Raw genomic sequence first — 21,265 nt, forward strand, 5'->3', positions numbered from 1 at the left:
GCCATGTCACTTTGGAACATGGCCATGGACTTACAAATGGAACTACAAGCACAGTACTTGCCAGGCAAGGAAAACACGCTGGCAGACAACCTAAGCAGGAATATGACAGATCCACACGAATGGAAGTTGCATCCAAAAGTTTTTACAGAAATAATCCAAGAATGGGGAAGGCCAGACATAGATCTCTTTGCCTCCCACAAAAATCATCAATTGACAAAATTCTGCTCAAGGATCTTCCATCCAAAGGCCTGGAGAGTGGACACTCTCTCTTTCAGCTGGGCATCAATGACAGTTTATGCCTTCCCACCACTTCCTCTGCTGCCCAAAGTGCTACTGAAGACCAGAGCAGACAGACCAAAGATGATCCTCATTGCTCCGGACTGGCCAAGGTAACACTGGTACCCACTCCTGAGGAGCCTGACGCATTCCCCACCATGGACCCTGCCTCTAATGCCTCTTCTTCTGACTCAACACAGCTTCAAAACTCTTCACAGTCAACTAAAAACACTCAATCTAGCCGCATGGAAGATTACTTAGCATCACAGCAGGCCCTACTCTCCAAGGAGGTACAGGATGTCATTTTGGAGGCCAGAAGGCCATCAACTAGAAAAGCTTACTCCACAAAATGGAAACATTTTTGTACCTGGAATGAGAAAAAGGGCCAGGACCCTGGAAAACTGAATTTACCACAAATACTACAATATTTGACTGAACTGCTAAGCAGTGGACTTTCTTTCTCCTCCATCAAAATCCATGCCTCAGCCATTTCTGCAGAATACAACACTGATCCACCTTTATTCTCTCACCCTCTCTTAAGACAGTTCCTCAGAGGGGCTAAGAATTTAAGACCTCCAAGGAAACAACCAATACCTGCTTGGGATCTTAATTTCATTCTGGAAAAACTGACCCTGCCTCCTTTTGAGCTAGCTGCTTCATCAGATTTGCAATATTTGTCCTGGAAAACAGCTTTCCTTCTGGCTATCACCTCAGCTCGTAGAGTTTCAGAGTTACAGGCTCTCATGGCTGTCCAGCCTTTTATCATCTTCCATCAGGACAGAGTTTCCTTACGAACCAACCCGTCCTTTATGCCTAAAGTGGTATCCAGGGTAGCTTTAAATCAGGCCACACACTTACCTACTTTTTATCCTAATCCTCAAAACAAAGGGGAGAGATTACTACATTCCTTGGACATCCACAGACAACTGCGTTATTATTTGGACAGAACAAAGCCTTTCAGAAAATCAGAACAGCTCTTTGTGGCCTATGCAGTAGGAGCTCAAGGAAAGCCAATTTCCAAACAATTTCCAAATGGATAGCCCACTGCATACGCTTTTGCTATTCCTTTCATGGAAAAACTGTACCTACAGGCATTAGAACTCATTCCACCAGGGCCACAGCCACCTCTACAGCCTTCCTCAGAGGAGTTCCTACCAAGGATATTTTGGAAGCAGCCACTTGGAGTTCTGTGCATACCTTCTGCAAGCACTACAACTTACCATTATACTCCACATCTAGAGCAGGCTTTGCCACTGCAGTCTTGCAGGGTATTTTGGCTCCTCCTAGTTACACCTAGTGCCTACCACCCCTTTCTTAGCTTTGGGATTCTACCCATCTGTGAGGACTGCAGCTGTATGCAAGATGAACATAGTACAGTTTTGTACCTACCATAAATGTAGATGTTCGAGTGCTAATACAGCTGCAGTCCAGGTTTCCCTCCCTCCTTCCCCTCTAGGGGTATTCTTTTATGGTGTATTTGCTTGCAACTACTGTTTTTGGATTATATTGCATTGCATTATTACTTAATTTTATGTATTGCCTTCCTTCTGGGGGCACCTGACATCTGGGGCAAGAAAAACTGAAGAAAATGGCGTCGGCTGGTTCCTTTATACCCCTGTCGCACTGACGTCAGGGAAGAAGCAACGACAACCGACGCCAGACCTAGACTTGGGAATTCGGCCGACCGAGGACCCGCCTGACGGCAGGAGAACCCATCTGTTATGACTGCAGCTGTATTAGCACTCGAACATCTACATTTATGGTAGGTACAAAACTGTACTTTCTGGACATTGTAGATGATGCTTTCTTGGAATCTAGCCTTTCCCCAGACACTTTACCTCCAGCTCCCAGAAAACCTTACAGGTATTACAGAATACCTGACTCTTGCAAGTTCCTCTTCAAGAATCCTACTGTGGATCCAGAGACCATTTCCCAAGGACCAAAGGGCATTAAGGCTACTGCTGCCAAAAATCCTACCCCTTCTGACTGAGATTAGAGCCTTGGATAGATGGGGTAAGAAGGTATACACTTTTGCTACTTTGGCAGTTAGGGCTTTAAATTGCCAGTTTCATAAGTTAAAGTACCAGCAGCATATTATGGGACTACTTAAACAGAAAATGATGTTGATTCCTGATTGTGCTGAACACAAAGAATTACAGGATTTAATGCATTCTGCAGAACAAGTTGGTAAACATAATTTGCAATGTGGTTTTGACTCTTTAAAAGCATCTTGCATGGCTGCTGTCACTGGGTCTGTACTTAGAAGGCATGCTTGGCTTAAGGAGCAAAACTTGCCTGATCATGTTAAAGCTAAACTACTGTTTGCTCCCTTAAACCAAGACCGCCTGTTTGGCAGTAAAGCAGAAGTCCTCAAAAAGATGGAGGAAAAAGCTAAATCTATGCAAACTGTTAAAGATTTCCTACAAGTATAGCCTCCCAGATTTAGTAGGCATTGGCCTTCAAAGAACTGGTACTTTCCAGCCTCTTCCAAGCCTTCTCAGTCCAAACCCAGGAACAAGCAGACCACCTAGGTTACAGTCTCATGCTACGCACATGCCTAAGCAGTGGGGGCTCCCACTTCCAAAGCAAGGAGTAGTAAGACACCCACCTATGGAAAAATGGCACAATGACTTAACCTTAACCCTTCCAAACCCTGCTCAGCTGCCTGCTCCCTTAGAAGGAAAGCTCGCTCTGCATGCAAAAAACTGGGAACTCATTACCCTGGACAAATGGGTTTTGAATATAGTTTCACAAGGATACAGATTCCACTTCACACCCTACCAACCCCAAACGGTTGGCCAGATCTACCCCGAAATCAGTGGGTAGAGGTGTAGCAGCAGGTTCTCTCTCTTCTAAGTATCAGGGCTATTCAGCCTGTCCCAGCAGAAGAAAGGGGACAAGGTTTTTATTCAAGACTTTTGCTGGTACCCAGAAAAGACAGCTCCTGGCATCCTATCCTGGACCCCTCTATTCTAAACACCTTTTTGGTAATCCCAACATTCAAAATGCTAACACTTCAACAGCTGCTTCCTATGCTAGGCAAAGATGCCTGGTTGGCATACCTCTCAACCATACCAAATTAATCAGAATGTACCAGTTTGGGGGGCTAAATAATGGGGTGCCACGAATTCCCGAGTGGCCCCTTCATTTCCCGATTTTTTTTTTTTGTTTTTATTTTTCAGTTTTGGGTTATGGGTGACATCATCATGCATCGCCAACATTCCTGCAGTGTCATCACCCTGCAGGAGCGTGCGTGATGACATAGTGAAGCAGTTCCTAACTGTCTAACATACTGGAGACTTGTTGGGACCTGGGAGATCTAAAGAAAAGAAAAAAAAGCCAAGCTGTTTACAGCTGCAGCCAATCCACCACAACGATGACAAGAATCTTCAGTGATCCCCCTGGTGTGGTCTGGACTGTTTGGATCATGGAAGAGAATTACAGTGCCGGAGCTGCCTGTCGTGTTTTGTTCTGGAGATGTTCTGATGTTGCCCTTTTTTGTGTTTGCGCAACTGAGGAGTTTATATTTTAAGTTTTAATGGAACCATTAGACTGGCGACAAGGTAAGAAAACAATGTAGGCTGACTTCCGCATGCATATGTATCTTCTAAACGTGCAGGCTAGCTAGTAATGACAGCAGGATTGCAAATGCACATAAACGTTTTAAAACACTGTGACATTTTGTTTTCTGGAATGCACGTTAACCGTTAATGCATACTCTCTTGTCTGCACCGTATCTTGGCCCTTGGTCCATGATTATTTTCTTTGTTCCAATTCCTAATTTTTTTTTGTGCCGGCATGGTGTTTGGTATTATTAAACTGACCGCAGGTTACTGCTTTAATTGTTTAATAGGACTGTGTGTTAATGGTCAGTGTCAGCTGCTTTCCTGTGCTGTTCCAGACAGCATGATGATTGATTTATTGTCCTGTGGTCTGTAACTAAATTTTGTATGAATGGAGGGCCACACAGCTGCTGGTTGATGGAAAACCCTCTAATACCATTTCCCACAGGCTTGTTCAACCGTCTGGAGCTGCTGCAGTTTAGTCATTCTCCAGCAGGTTGGGCATTCCTCCATCCTCAGCAGTTAGTTGGTCGTAAGTTACTTTATAACCCCCCCACACACACACTGTCACCCACTGTGGCATTATGTTTGGAGTATTGGGTAAGGTTGGGTAATGTGCTTGCTGCCTTCGTGGATATTGAGTTATACAGACATGGAGGCCCAAAATGAGATAGCCAATTCTGAAGTGCCAACAAAATAAAACCTAACACTTCAGCTGTGTATGTTCTTCTGTATGTGGTGTAATAAACAAACTCCTTACCGAAGCCTTCGGTTTGTGGTTTTTTTGCCTAAGCCTGATCAGCACCTTTTTTCTTGTGTTGTGTTTATCGAACTTTGGCTGGAGAGGTTGGTGCTGGTTTTATCCTCCTGTTTTAGTTTCAGTTTTGAAGAAGTGCAAACAAAATAAAACTTACTTTTTAGCTGTTACATTATACCCCCTTTCTAGTACTTGGTGCACTTGCCTATCTTTGAGAAATATTTGCAATTAGAATTTTCCCTTCCAACTTTTGAAGATTACCTAGGTCATTAGTGTTTGCAGTTTTGGTTCCTTGGCGTCTTGATAGTTGAGATTTTGTACTGAAACCATCGCACAATTTAAATGGATGGTTTACAGCATAAAAGCTTTACTAGGAAGACACAGCTGTTGCTTTTGACCTCAGTCATTAAAATTAATAAAGTGCCAGAAGACAGCACAGCACAAACAAAGAATGAATGGATTTACATTCCACTTGATTTACAGACAACAATAGCAGCATACCAACTATGCAAAGGATTTGACTGCAAAAATGAAATAAAGTAGAAGCAAAGAGGAGGAACGAATTAAGGTAAACTCAATAATAAAAATAATGAAAAAATACTGCAAAGTTCTGCTCAGCATCTGTACAAGAATTCGGGCATGTATGATAAGTTATAATTGTAATTTTAATTCTGACTACTAAATGTGTGTGTGGAAGTAGACTTTTATGATGGAAATGTTCTGAATTGGGCAGTTTTGTCATTGTTGGTTCATGCATTTTGTTTCATTGCCTACTGGAAAAATGTTCAAACAATAAATATAAAATGTGCTTCAAGTCTAGCAAGTGTGCTGTATTATACAAGGAATATAATTTAATAAAGTCAGGAAGGTGTATCAAAGAACACATGCATGTTTCTTGTTTTGTGTGCAAGGGGCCTATGATTTGAAAACAGCCCAAAGGTAATCTTTGTCCACCACTAGCCACTGTTGCCACAATGCATTTTCTTTGGATGTGGTGCATTTCAGTACTGTTTCAATGAATGAGAGAAGTTTTAATGCTAAGTGTATTTTCACTGTGAGACAGTATTGCTTTGTTTAGCAGATGTCTGATTTGTGCATTGTGCTATAAAATGTAAAAATAAAATCCAAATAATCATTGTAGAAGTAAAGCAGTATGCACATTAGTGTTTATGGTAAATTAGATTAGATTAGATTAGTACTAGACTAACTGCTCTTTTGGGCCATTTGAAGCCTAGCCAGTTACCCCATGTGAGAATCAAACCGTGCACCTTGTGTCTTTAAGGTAAGCACCGTAACCATTATGTCATACTCCCACCCTGGGGCGAAATAGCCAGGTAATGGGACATTGGAATGGCTGCAGGGGACTCTGGTGCCATATTTTGGTTGTCTGTTCTTCAGTTTGCATTTGAAAGTTGGTATCCCACAATTCCATTAGAGTGGGTGGGGTTACATAATTATGTATGCAAACTGTACGTTAATCAGCGTACAGGTTTGTACCTATTTTTCATAGGCCTTGTCCAGATTTTTGATGTTTCCAGGTTGAGACGTATGCTGGTTGGCAACCTTAGACTTAAAGGAAGCTCACCTGCACATTCCAATAAGAGAATCTTGCAGGAAATACTGACGCAGTTCTCTGCATTTCCCTTTGGCTTATATATTGTGCCTAGGGTGTTCACAAAGTGTCTAGCACCAGCCATTGCATTTTGCAGGCAGAGAAAAATTCAAATATACCCATACTTGGATGGTTGTCTGATTCAGGCAGAAAGCCAGGACCTGCTATTAAAACATCTGGCATTCGTAAAGAAACTTATAACCTCTCTGGGGTATACCATAAACAAAATGAAATCTCACCTAGTACCCTGCCAACAGATTGTATTCCTGTACTTTACCTGGGAAAGCCTCTCAGTTTATGCCTTTCCTCCTCTGCCTCTCCTTTTGAATGTTCTGCAAGCCTGGGACCTTAGCTTTGTATTGGAAAAACTCACTCTCCCTCCCTTTGAGCCAGCTGCAACTGCAGAGTTGAAATTTCTTTCTTGGAAAACAGCCTTCCTTCTAGCCATCACTTCAGCAAGAAGAGTGTCTGAATTACAAGCCCTTATGCCAGTGGAACCCTTCATTATCTTCCATGCAGACAGGGTTTCCCTCAGGACCAATCCTTCCTTTATGCCCAAGGTGGTGTCTAATGTGGCCCTAAATAAGTCCATTCATTTGCCTACTTTTTTCCCTAATCCACAAAGCAAAGGCGAACGAGTACTGCACTCTCTGGACATGCACAGACAACTTAGATTTTATTTGGACAGGACTAAGCCTCTCAGAAAATCACAACAGCTGCTAGTTGGCTTTGCTGCAGGGGCAGAGGGGAAGGCCATTTCAAAGCAAACAATTTCTAAATGGACAGCCCATTGCATTCATTTCTGCTATAAGCACCATGGAAAACCTACCCCACAGGGGATAAGATCACATTTCACCAGGGCTGCATCTACCTCTGCAGCCTTTCTCAGAGGAGTCCCTACCAGGGACATCCTAGAAGCTGCTACCTGGAGCTCTGTACATACCTTCACCAAGCATTACCACATGCCTATTTTTTCTAAATCCAGAGCTTGTTTTGCCACTGCAGTCTTGCAGGGCTTAATAGCTGGCCCTAATGCTCTCTTAACTTCCTCCTCCTTTCCTTAACTTTGGGAATCAACCCAAATGTGATGCCTGCAACAGTGAAACATGAAGAACATAGTACAGTTGTGTACACTTACCATAAATGTAGATGTTAGAGTGTATTCACTGTTGCAGTCCTGGTTACCCTCCCTCCAGCCCCCTGACTTCTCTTGGCTCTACCTTTCCTTCTTGTTTGGTGTATTTAAGTTTTCTGGTGTATTTGCTTTTTGAAGGAGGTGTACCTTAACATATAATTGCTTCCCATTGTGGGGGCACCTGACGTCTGGGGCAAGAATAACTGATGTAATGGCATCGGCTGCATGTTTTATACCCCTGACGACCTGATGTCATGGAAAAATAGACAGCATCTGACTCAGGAATCCAAGACTCTAGTATTCAGGCCGGCTGAGGGCTACCTGCAGGCAGATAACCCAAATGTGATGACTGCAACAGTGAATACACTCGAACATCTACATTTATGGTAAATGTACACAACTGTACTATATGCTCAAACATGACACATTCCATAAACTCTGTACTGTTATTTCCGTAATTTAATTATATTGACCCACTTTAAATCAAACACTACCTTTCCTCCTGCCATCACTCAGTACTTCCCTTCCACTCTCCTGTTATCCCTCTGCCTCTTCCTTGAGTGCTTCATCTCTATTTTCCCCTTGCAGTATACCTCATGAAGGTTTGTATGCTGTCTGCCTCTATACATAGCATTACATAGCATTGATACTCTCATTCTAATTTGCATGTTTTATAAACTTGATTAGCTGTGATATATCCATACTCAGTTCTGCATTTATGTTGTATGTCATGTCTATAAACTTGACTTCTATCACTCTCTTTCTTATTGTAAAAGTTTTTCTCATATTGTATTTGACTGCAAAAAAGATTTGCCTCATACCTTATGTGAAAATGTTTTTCTCATCACTTAAGTGACTGTAAAATGTTTTCCCATATCGTATGCATGTGTAATCACCCGTGTTGTACCTGTAAATGGTCCAAAGAGATCTGTCCCACTTCCCCATAAAAATACATCAATAAAATAAAAATAACATAAAGTAAAGTAAAGCAATAGTTATGCTGTATTATAAAACATGAAAACAGTAGCATGCATTATTATAGTTGTGATGCAAGAAATATTATTGTATTCATTCTCAGTACTCTAAATACAACAGCAGCAATCAACTATAGACAGTGTTCCTTTGGACCTTAGCAGATGATAAATTCTATTATTTGTTACTCAAACAGTAAAATTGTTGTACATGTAAACTTACTAAGTGATTAGCTGTGTTACGTTTAGCCCAAAGAGTAAAACATGTTGCTACCTGTAAACTTAGTAAACCTTAATCACTTTTATGTCAGCTGGGGGAAAGTAGTAAGCAGCTCCCTTCTGCAGACCTGCAAGCATGATAGGCCTTAAAACTGCATGTTTACAGATTGGCATGTAGCCATTCAGAGTGCTGGTCCACGTCTGTACCTAACTTTTTATAAGAAATTCTGAGAGGTTCTTCTTTTTGTAGAGATGAAAAAAATTGAACCTATTTGGCATTTATTTCTCCTAAAGCCCATGTCACTAGCAGGCACAATTTGTTAGGGTTTCCAAGGTGATAAACAGTATTCTAGATGTGAAGCCTACAGAATTTTGATTTGCTTCTTTCAGTTGTCGCAGTCTTCTTTTGTTAATCATAGGTTATAAAAGGCAAAAAGACCTTGCAAGACTACAACTACATACTTTTCTACATCCCAGAGCACTGTATGCAATGTGAAGCTAGAAATGGCTAATGAAGTCAACAGTAGAACCCAGTCCAATGTCTGAGATGTTATGTAGGGGATGATCTTGAAGAAGAGTAGAGGTTCTGCACAGATTTATATATTTTTTATATATTATCTGAGGATGACAGTTACTTTCTCACTGGATAATAGGTTTTAGGGTAAGCATGTGTAACTTGGATTTGCTGATCAGCGTACATATTGCTACTTAGCAGGTGGTATAAACATGCAGAGGGTCTCATGGAACATCTGTGATGATGCTGTTGTAGTGGATTATAATTCAGAAGTATATTTACAGCACAGAATAGTAGGCATATTTTATATTGTTTTTCTGATGACAGCAGCCTGAGTTTGGCAGTGAACTGAGGAGTTGGAGGCAGGGCTGCACCCTTCTTAATCCTTTCCTCTTAGCAGAAAGGTCTATCTTTTCTGATGTAGTAACTGCCTGGAGTGTTTGTGTCCTAGTTTGGGAAGATCTCTACATTTATATACTATGTACATTGGAAAAAAAAAAAAAAAGAAAGAAAAATCCATCTCAAGGTGACTCGAAAATTAATAAAATGTTTAATAAAAAACACAAGGTTTCACAAAAAAAAGTTCTTCCTCGGGCATATAACAAAGCTAAGTATACTCACATTATATATACATATTCAAATCTGCCATGTGTCACAGAAAAAACAATTAAATACAAAATAATTAAAGTGGTAATTAACAAAACATTACCTCCATATAGATTTCATTTTCAATACAGGTTTCAGCGACACAGCCCCATTCAAAACAGGAAATTTACCTTCCCTAAGTCTGGAAATCCATCTGTATTTTGCATTTTCAGTCAGTGCCTGTATATCACCTCCCCTTAGATTTTGCTTAAGTACTTGCTACACTGCAAATTTAAAAATATGTTGTTCAGCCCTGTCAGTGATATGTTCACTTAGGGCATTGTACATAGTTTTCTTTCCAATATCAGACTGATGTTGACAAATTCTCTCTTTCAGCTTTCTATGGTCTTACTCACATAGAAAGTTGGACAGGTGCTACAGATGGCTAAATAAATGACATTATCACTGTCACAATCAGAAAATGTTGTAAACACAACCTTATAATTCATGGCTAATTGTTTTTTTTTTTTAATGTTATTTTATTCATATTGGATTCACCTTGAGACTCTTTTTTTTTTTCTTTCTGCATTTTCATTTCATCTTGCCCGGCTTTCCCTCTGTGAGCTACATTGACTGTTGTGCTTACTAATATGTACTTTTACCATGTGGGGGACAGAAACCAGAACATAGTACCTTAGTATGTAGAGTGAATCTTTTCTTTTGCCTCTCATGTGGTGGCTGAACTTCTAGCCCACATACAAGGTAGACACCTATAATGCTAGATCACCAAAGAGCCATTCGACACAAATAAACAATGGTTAGTTACTGTAAGGTCTTAGGGTAAGTTCTAGGGTGGGCAGTGATGCGGGAGAGAAGAAACTTAAATTGGTGTGGGTGTCAGATGAACGGAGAGAACAGGTAATGAAAAATTCCGAAGGGACCTTATATCTCAGTTAGAAAACCATCTAGCATCTAATGTACTAATTCTTTTTAACTTTTTAACTTTTTTTACAGGTAGTGTTGAAAATAAATGCAATATTTGAAGCACGAAGAGGGAAAAAAAGAGTAAAAAGGTTCTCTCAGTCAACTGAGACCAGTTCAGGAAAAGGTAAGGTTTTATAAACAAAATGTTCTGCTCAGTATTCATGAGCTTGAAGATTTTGCTTTCTATGAATTTATTTCTGTTCTTCTCTGCTTTTCTGGTAACACTGAAAAGACGTAAATAAGTCATGCTGAGCAACTTGTACAGATAGGCTAGGTGTCTGTTACACAGGTGATATATGTTTGAGGAAGAGGATGGAATACTGAAAAAAAAAAGGCACTTGAACAGGATTTTTTAACTATAGGGCAGCTTCATTTTGAGGAGAGAGAGGGTTAAATCAATGTAACTTGTAGGGTAATACTCTTGTAGACATCAGAATTTCAGGGTGTGACAGGTACTCAACTGGGGTTAATTTAATATGCTAATGTGTACATGAACTTGCATGTGAAACTTACTGGATACCATCAGTTACACTTGCCCTTGAGGGTAACTGCAGGGAGCATAGTAAAAAGGGGGCTACAGCACTGCCAAATACTTCCAAGCACATAAATCCTCAGGATCCAGTGCCAACCATACCTCTCAACCTGGAAATATCAAAATTGTTGACAAAAGCTCATGAAAAATAGATACAAATCGCTATGCTGATTAACATTTGCACACATAATTATGCAACCCCGCCCACTCCAATGGAAATGTGGGATACCAACTTTCAAACGCAAACTGAAGAATGCACAACCAAAGTATAACCCCAGAGTCCCCTGCAGCCATTCCATTGTCCTATTACTTGGCTATTTCACCCCATTTACCATAAACACTGTAATTTGCATACTGCTTTACTTCTACAGTGAGTATTTGGATTTCATTTAAAGCTTTTCGTTTACATTTTATAGCACAAAGACTAATAGACGCATGCTAAACAAAGCAATACATTCTCACAATGAAAATAGACTTAGCATTAAAACATCTCTGCCCTTGAAACTCACATTCATTCAAACATCATTGAAACCCACATTCAAAGAAAATGCATCTGGCCAGTGGTGGATAAAGATTACATTTGGGCTGTTTTCAAATCATATGCCCCTTGTACATGAAACATACATGTGTTCTTTGGTACACCTTTCTCGCTCTGTTAAATTGTATTCCTTGTATAATACAGCACACTTGTTAGAGCACGTTTTAAATTTATTGTTTTGAACATTTTTTCCAGTGTTTTGAACATTTTTCCAGTAAGCAATGAAACAAAATGCATGAACTAATAATGACCAAGCTGCCCAATTCAGAACATTTTCATCATAAAAGTCTAGTCAAACTTCTACAATCCACCAGTATCGGTAAATATGCACAATCTCTGCAGAAGTAAAAGTAATCTAAATAATTCTATAATAAAGAGATCTATAACTAATGAAGATGTTGCTGCTAGCAAACAACTTTATATTTCATTGTTTCATGTACAAGTAAATTGCCTGCTGCCCTTGAATAATAAATTGCCTATGTTATATTAAAAAATGCTAAGCTAGTAATATTTCAATAGGGAATGGATGGCAAACTAATAACAGGTTCATAGTTACTAGGTATGTCCACCAAAGAAAGACATTCTCAGGACTGCAACATCCACCCCTTTAAAAGTACAACACAGTACAGTGTCAGCAATCCATCTACATACTGTGGGAGTAGAACACACAGCCTTCTGCAGCAAAATCAAGTATACTACCTGTTGTGCTACTAACAATACAAGTAGACTTTGCATAAGCAGCACTAAACTTCTCTTTCCCTGAAGAACTGTGCAGCACAAGAAATCAGGAAAAAGCCAAAATGTATGGGGGGGGGGGCAAAGGCCCAGAACCGGGGACACATTTTAAACATTACTTCTATAATCTTGGAAAGTTACTAGAATAAAATGTTGTGTTACCATGTGTTTCCTGAAAGATAGGAAGACTGAAACTTAAATGGTTATCATTATTTAGTGAATTCAGTTCTCACTGATTTGCAGGAAAAGAAAACCACAAAAAGTTTGTGCTGACAATAATCCATTGCATTACTTGAACTACCTGACTAATAAATAAATATTACATTGCATTAACAGAACACATTTTGGAAGAATACACACTTATACTGAACATAAATTTGATTTATCTTTGTCCCTGTGTTCTTCAAAAGTTCTGAAGTGTAAAAATAAACAAAAGTGATCCAGTTGTAATTTTTACCTTTCAGGTCATTTCTGAAAAAAAAAAAAAGCACCGGTGTTAATATAAATCATAACATGTATATTCCATTAGCACTATGCACTCTGCTTTGTTTCATTCTTAGGTTCCACTCCAAAGCAGCACTTTATTTTTTGTTGTTATGTTGTGTTGGGTTTAAAATCCCTTTGTTGTCATTCAAAAAGCCAACTTCTTCAAAATGTATTAGCTACTTTTAAAAATATATAAACAAACAAAACATCCTTTTTTCTCATTTTAAATCACATGAGATTTTGGATCATTTATTGTAACTTTGGTACTTATTTGCTGGTAAATACATTTTTGTTGGGACAAACAGGTTACATGCCCAGGGTTTGACCTGGGGGTTAAAGGTCAAAGCCTGCCTTTCATAAAGGTCATTAGAGATGCAGTCAAGAAGGACTGCATTAGTTTCTTATTATTTTTTTGTTTTTAAGTGAGACTATTGTACTTGTTTACTATTGCTGTCATTTACAAATTATTTTACTTTTAACTTAAGTTTTTGTTTTAGACAAAAAAAAATAGTTCAGATGGTCAACTTACTACTATGTTAAGCATAGGTTCCACTATCTGAATTCAGAGACTACATGTTTTGCTAAGGGATCTCAATGACCCCGCTATGGACAGACAGACAGGCGCGCGCATGCACACACACACACACACACACACACACACACACACACACACACACACACACACACACACACGCACACACACGCACACCTTAATTCAAACGCTCACAGCAGAAAAGGAATGCTTGTGGCAGAATGCAGCTTAATTTAAATGTTAATTCAAATGCTGTCTGCAGAAAAGGAGTGCTTGTGGCAAAATGCATCTTAATTCAAACGTACACACCCCCCTTAATTTAACACAGAAAAGAAGCTCAATTCAAATGCTCACAGCAGTAAAGGAATGGTTGTGGCAAAGTGCAGCTTAATTCAGAAGGACACCCCCCCCCCCTTAATTTAACAAAGAAAAGAAGCTTAAGTCAAATGCTCGTTGCAGAAAAGGAATGCTTGTGGCAGAATGCAGCTTAATTCAGATGTATACAACCCCCTTAATTCAAATGCTCGCTGCAGCAAGGCAGCTTGTAACTTGTGTGTTTTATCTGATTGTCTCAAGGCTTGCTAGTATAATTAAGATTCCCTGTTTGTTACCTCTGCATTCATTGCTTGAATCTAATTGAGTTCTGACTTAGAGTGCTACTGAAACAACTCAAAATATAAATTGATAAGCATATTTTTTGACACTTCTTTCCAAAGTTCTACAGTATCCTAATTGCTTTTGCATGATTGATTTAGATCTTTAATATTTGCTGGCTTCTCATCTGTGTTGAAAGTGTTATTTTTCTGAGATGATTTTCCCCCCACCCTGCCCTACCTATTGGAGTTTTCTTTTTATACTTGGTGGCTTTGCAATTGCCCGCCCCTACTGTATATTTGATCTGAGACACTCCTCCCAGTCTAGAGTCCTTAGCTCATTCTCCCTAATACGGAGAGAAAAAAAAAATTTTTTTGCACTTTATTCATCTTCTTATGGTATTTATGTTTCTTCCTACTTTATTACTTATTTTGCGCTTGCTGCCTGTTCTTAAAAGTACTTAATAGCATTTATTCTGCTGCATTTATTACTGCTTGTTAGTAGCCGATTAAATTGTAACTATTATTTTAAGCCTTTGGATTATGCACTTGGGCTTTAGACCAGTTGTTTCACATTAGGAAGGTTTGTGGTCTGCACTGTTGTGGCAGGACAGGAAGCTTACATCCTTCTGAGTTGGGAGTTGATTGAAGGCTTAGTGTCTGTTTTAAAGTGTATTAGTTCTGGTTTAAGCACTTGGGCTTTGGGCCAGTTTTTACATTAAGAAGGTGTGGTCTGCACTCTTGTGGGGGGCTGGATTCTGCCCTTCTGAGCTGGGAATTTCTGGTCACAGGCTTATTGTGCCTGCTTATTTGAACTGTTTTTTTTTCTGAAATTGGTGCGCCTTGTTGCAGAATAGACCAGATTCAGGCCTGCTGAATCTAGCTTTGTTTGTATAACGAGCACTGACCCAGACAATCTTCTTTTTGGAGAAGGTTCCCCTGCACCCTAGCAGCAGGAGTGTGCAGTTAGAACTTGTCTGATTGAAGACTGCTGGAGCAAGGCTCAGTTTTGAGCTTTTTTCTGGTTAATTGGGTAACTTGTTTTTAAATCAGTTGTTCGTTTTCTGTTGTTTTATATATATATATATATATATATATACAAAAATTGCATTCTATTCATCTGCTTTTACTGTATTTGTGTTTCTTCCTACTTTATTACTAGGGGCATTGACTACAACTCTGATCTGAGATATATAAAAATAAGTATCCTTTTCTGTGTATTTAAAGAGTTTTTTTATTGTATCTGCTTTATTTTCTGAAAAAAATATATATATACTTGTTTCCCGCCTTTCTAAGCTAGTGTAGTCCAGTTTTTAGGTTAAGTGCTCAATTCAGGGCTGTGTTATAAATCTCTGTGTTTGCCCATACCTTACTTGGATAGAAGGAATTTTGTCTGTTCACCTGTGAGAGAGGGGAGCTTTGAGCAGCCTATCTGTCCCTGGAGGAGTGGTTTCAGCCCAGAAATTAGTAGTTTATTGGCCATTTTGAGCTAATTTCTCTCTCTTTCATTTCCCTGCTATAAATACCGCATTTGCCTGGTTTTGCATGCCAGGCAGCGTCGGTTAGCTAGGGTATAACTATTTCAGGCTCCACAAAGTCTCCTCTTCAATTTTTCCCTTGAAACTAGACAGACTTTCAACTTAAGCACTCAAGCCATTCATTTCTCAGCCCGGCACTTGCTCAAAACTCACAGCAAGCACTTATAAACCCTAGCACTAGACCCTCCTATACTGTACAGAAGGACAAGACTCTCTATTCAACCTTACCAGCCATTCAGTAAAGCAGTTCACTGTACCTATCCAAGCATGTCCAAAGGGCAGTTCCAGGCGTACTCTCCAGTCCAACTGGTGAATCTGGGTATTTTGAGGCAATGTTACAACTGCCTCATGTACACAGACAACCCTGTCCTCCTACCACCAAACACTAATGCATGTGAGAGTTGCAATTATACAGCCAAACTGGAGGCTAAGCTCTGTCAACCCGAGGCTGGATCAGACAATCAGAAGAGAAAGGAAATACTTGCATCACACCACCAGTCCCACCTAGACCCATTAAACCAGCACCGGTAAAAAACACACATAAATACATGAAAACATACTCGGAGGCTCTAAATAAAAATCTGCAAAAGTAACAGAGACCTCCAAAGCAGACATCCAAGCAACCTCCACCCCCCAACACAAATCATGAAATACATACTTCACAAAACCAGTGTGCCATGCAATCACAGCAAAATAACATACACAACATACTAGTAATAGGTGACTATAGTCAGGCACACTGATGTCCCACTCACTAGGCTGAATAAGGAGAGGGTTACTGTTAGCTGCCTGTCGGGTGCCAGGATCTGCCACATAACACAGGCACTCAGGTCACTCCAGAACATGTACAAATACGACTGTCATTGTCCATGTTGGTGTGAATGACCTGAGCCGTACCTCCCTGGACTACATGAAAAGAGACATGGAAGAGCTCTCTGATCTTGTAGCCCAGGCCGGTATGACCCTGACCCTGAGTAGCATCCTGCCCTCACCAAGAATGATACCACAGTATAAAGAAAAAATTATCAATTTAAACAATTGGCTAAGTTTCTGGTGTCATTCAAAGGGGATCCAGTGTCTGTCCACCTGGGATGACATGCTCGACAAGCCACACTGCTTCGCTAGAGACGGCTTGCACCTGTCACCCTTAGGCTTTCGAATACTGGCCAAGGCTCTTGCCAACCCCATAGTGCCTTTTTTAGGCAAGGCTCAAAAGACAAACCCACCGCCATAAATAGCACAAGTAACAAAAAACTGAGGGTAATGCTACTCAATGCCAGAAGTTTAAACCTCAAAATGCCCGCACACAAGGCACTCCTCAGTATGGAGAAAATCTATATATGTGCAGTAACAGAAACTTGGTTTAAGGCTCCAGAGAGCACCCCAGCACTACCAGGCTACAACTCATGCCATACATTTCGGCCACAGAACCCAGACCGAAATACAAAAGACGGGGGCGTATCCATATTCATCAAGGATGTTCACGCCTCCAGGTTAGTGGCACAGCATGATACTTCAGAGATCATCCACGTGCAACTAACAGCGGGCAAAACTGCAATTCAAATTGTAGCTTGCTACAGATCACCCACCATGTCCCAGGACCCCCATTCTGCATTTCTGGAAACACTGGGAAATATAAAGGTCCTACCAAACACCCTAATATTGGATGATTTCAATTACCCAAACATTAATTGGGAGAACTACTCAAGTACTAACTCTCTTGCCCAGCATTTCCTAGAATTTATAACCTCAAATGCCATGGATCAACTGGTCAACACTCTCACCAGAGGTGACAACATATTGGACCTGGTCATCACCAACATGGGTCACCGGTGCTCCACAGCAGAGGTCAACCCCTCGCTGGTTAGATCTGACCATAAACAAATCACTTTGGATATCCACATTCTGCCCCCACCCCTGGACAAGGAAACCACCATGAAAAACTTTTCAAAAGCAAACTTCATGTTACTTAAGACCAAGGTGGAAAGTTTCAAAGCCCCCATGCCAAAAGATAACATTGTCCAAGCTGCAAAATCCTTTACTAATGCATTCTACGGGCACCTACAAGAGTGCATGGATCATGCTATCCCAAGCAAAACCAAAACTCACTTCTCCAAGAAAAGGAAACCAGTCTGATGGACTCCTGCCATAAACAAGGTATACAATAGAAGGAGGAAACTAGTACAGAAAAGAGTAAAATCCAGTGAAGGGAAGACATCCCTGATCAGTATCAGCAAGAAACTATGATCCCTCATAAAATCATCCAAGGCGAGTTTCGAAAGAAAAATTGCCAAGAACTCCAAAGACAACCACAAAGCAATCTTTAGCTATGTCAAGAATCTAAGTGGCAGTGCTCAGATCTGCTCGGAGTTAGTGCAGAATGGTACAAAATACACTGAACCGACTGATATTGCCAACATCCTGGCAGACAGGTTCAGTGCAAACTTCACCCCCCACCCCCAAAAGGGCCCATAACCATACCAGAAGAATGTAGAGCTCCTGAAATCACAGACACTCAGGTTAAAACAGCCCTCTCCAAAGCCAAAAACACAGCATCAGTGGGACTGGACAGTGTCCCAGGCTGCGTCCTACATGAGCTCAAAGATGAACTAACCCCCCACCTAAACACACTGTTCAAACTCAGCCTCTCCACAGGTTACGTACCCATAGAGTGGCACACAGCAATGGTTATTCTGCTCCACAAAGGTGGAGCCACAACAGACCCTGGGAACTATCGCCCTAATAAGCCTGACCAGCTTGGTCTGCAAGGCTATGGAGTGCATCATCATGGAACTCATTAACAGAGACTTTGGGAACCTCATAACACTGGACCCTACCCAGTTCAGCTTTGTTAAGGGCAGATCATATCTCCTAAACCTGGTGGACTTCTTTGAGACAGTTACCAAGGCTATAGATGAGGGAAAGATGGAACACACAGCCTACCTAGACCTCGCAAAGGCCTTTGACACCATTTCCCATTCTGGTATTATAGACAAGCTCACCAGCCTGAACATAAACCCCTACGTCACAAGATGGGTTGCCAAATGGCTCATAGATAGAAACCACATGGTAAGAGTTACGGGAGCTAGGTCTGACTATAAACCGGTTACAAGTGGCGTTCCCCAGGGCTCAGTCCTAGGACCCCTCCTGTTCGACATATACTTCTCAGAGGTACAGGCAAGCACAGGAATACTATGGCTGACCAAGTTCGCAGATGACTGCAGACTGGGGGCTATAATTAACTCTCTGGCTGACACAGACATCCTCCAAAAGGGTCTCACTGAGATGGATACCAGGTGTCAAAATCATGGTCTCAAGCTAAATGCCAAAAAGTGCATAGTCATCCCCTTTGGAAAAAACAAAGTACCCACAAGCTACCACATAGGTGGTAGTCCCCTAAATACGGAAGATGTAGTAAGGGATATGGGGACCCAAGTAGATTGTAAACTCCCCTTTGATAATCACATTGCCAAAGTGGTTAGAAAATCCTTCTACATGGCCCACCTTATCACAAAAGGGTTCTCATCCATATCAAAAGAGGTCATTGAGCCCCTCTACTCATCACTCATCAGACCCATCATAGAGTACAATGCCCCATTTGGGATGTATCTTACAAGACACCTGCAACAGCTGGAAAGACCACAGAAGAACCTCACCAAGAGGATCACTGGCCTCAAACAGGTGCCCTATGCAGCTCGACTGAAGAAACTCCAGCTGTACTCGGTTGCATACCGCCTACTCAGAGGTGATCTCTGCCTGACATACAAGGCCATGTCCAACCCAGAACTGATGGACATGCTCCACCTAAAGAAAAGCTTATCCCCTCGAGCCACACGCTCTAGGGATGTAAACCTCACCACAACAATAAATAGGACGTGCTGAAGGGATAGATTCCTGTCAAAGAGACTTCCCATGCTTTGGAACAAGATTCCAATCTACATTAGGCAGAGCTCCTCGCTAACACTCTTCAAGAGAAACCTTGGTGAGTGGATGGGAAACAGAAGTTTACTCCAGGGATCACTTCAGTGGCTCTGCTGGACAGAAGCACAGGGAACTAATTTAAGGGGTGGTGAAAGCCAACTTATTCTGGCTAGGCTTAGAAATGCCTTTGGGCAGATAGCGAAGTACCTACCTAAGAACCTATGAACCTAAATACTTGCGGCAGAAAAAGAATGCTTGTGACAGAATACACACACAAAAGAAGCAGCTGAATTCAAATGCTGGCAGAAAAGAACCAGGCAAGCAGCTTAATTCAAATGTACACACTCCCCTTAATTCAAATGCTCGCAGCGGCAACGTGTTTCAAATGCTTGTGGCAGAAATAAGAGTGCACACACCCGCCTTAATTCAAATTGATCACGACAGACTGGCAGAAAAGAGGCAGACAAGCAGCATAATTCAAATGTACACACCATTTGTGGCAAGTTGTTTCAAATGCTTGCGGCAGAAATAAGTCAAATGCTCACAGCTCAACTAGTACTGAGTTTTTATTTTGGTTGTCCTCCTTACCTGGAGCAGCTGGCGAAATGCACACATGGTTTGGACACTACTCCTGCTGGCCCAGAAACAAAGTACAGTGAATCCCTTGAGCCCTCAGCCAATTCTGACAGGCTGTCAGGCTGCTGACGTCATCGCACACGCCTCTGCACGTGATGATGTCAGCCCAAAAGGCTGAGACAGGGAAAAAAAAAAGCCAGGAAATATGGAAATGAAGGGGTGCCACTCTGGAATCGTGGCAGCCCATTATTTAGGCCTCAAAACCGGTAAAATCAGAGAAATTCAGTACAGTTGAGAGTTATGGTGCCAACTAAATTAAGGGCAGACTTAGTTATAACAGCATAGCCTGACCTCGCCATGGCCTTTGACACTATTTACCATTACTGGCAAACTTGTAAATCTGAATATAAATCATTATAATGTGCAGTTGGTAGCAAACTGGTTGTCTGATAAACCCATATGGTTAAAGTCAAAGGTGTCCCTTCTGAAAGCAAAAAAGTTATCAGTGATGCACCACAGGGCTCAGCTTTGGGCATTCTCCAATTTAGTATCTTTTTTCCAGACATTCAGGTCAGCTCTCCTGTGCTGTGGTTAACTATGTTTGCAAAATGGCTGTAAACTAAATGGTGTAATTTGAGTTACAACTGACTCATACCTGTTCCTTCATGGGTTAAAGTATTTTAACAACTGGTACAAGGTCAATGGTCTTAAATTAAATAACACAACAAAATGAAACCACAAACTAATGAAATAAAAATAAAACAAAGGCAAGCGGGGTACTCCAAAATAATTCTTTGAGTGCTTCCGTTCACATCAATATTATGAATTTCTTCAGACAAACCGCAATAGCCAAAGCACACAATTTTAAATAGTATCTGAGCTAGTGACATAATTGTAAGATTCAACAGTTAAAGCTATACACCCTCCATAAAATTCACAAATAATAAAAAATCTATTATTTATATCACACAATGAAAGTTAAAAACTGATAAGTGCATTATACAAAAAACATAAACACTCTAAATATATGCCCTAATAATAAAAAGTAAAAAAATCATCTCTCAAGAGACTTAAGTTTTAATATACCTTTTAAAGAGAATTGATCGTTAAGCCCTGGATATGCATAAGCATTTAGTTTTAACTGCCAGGTCAGTTCTTTTTCTTCTAACTTAAGTGGCCAAGGGCCCCTCTGACATAT

The 21,265-nt window shown here is 40.7% G+C and overlaps 1 protein-coding gene across 6 annotated transcripts in view; it reads left to right on the top strand.

Moving 5' to 3' along the window:
- Window positions 1–21,265, top strand: part of DENND2A (DENN domain containing 2A) — a 2,268,767-nt gene that overhangs the window by 1,031,794 nt on the left and 1,215,708 nt on the right. For all 6 annotated transcript variants that reach the window (XM_044088248.1, XM_044088247.1, XM_044088242.1 and 3 more), the window contains one exon: window positions 10,647–10,740. In XM_044088248.1, coding sequence (XP_043944183.1) covers window positions 10,647–10,740 — 94 coding nt within the window. The remainder of the gene's footprint in view (window positions 1–10,646; window positions 10,741–21,265) is intronic.

The sequence above is a fragment of the Protopterus annectens genome, chromosome 11.part0, assembly GCF_019279795.1.
Source record: "Protopterus annectens isolate FY-2018-M chromosome 11.part0, PAN1.0, whole genome shotgun sequence".
Classification (NCBI taxonomy): Eukaryota; Metazoa; Chordata; order Ceratodontiformes; family Protopteridae; genus Protopterus; species Protopterus annectens.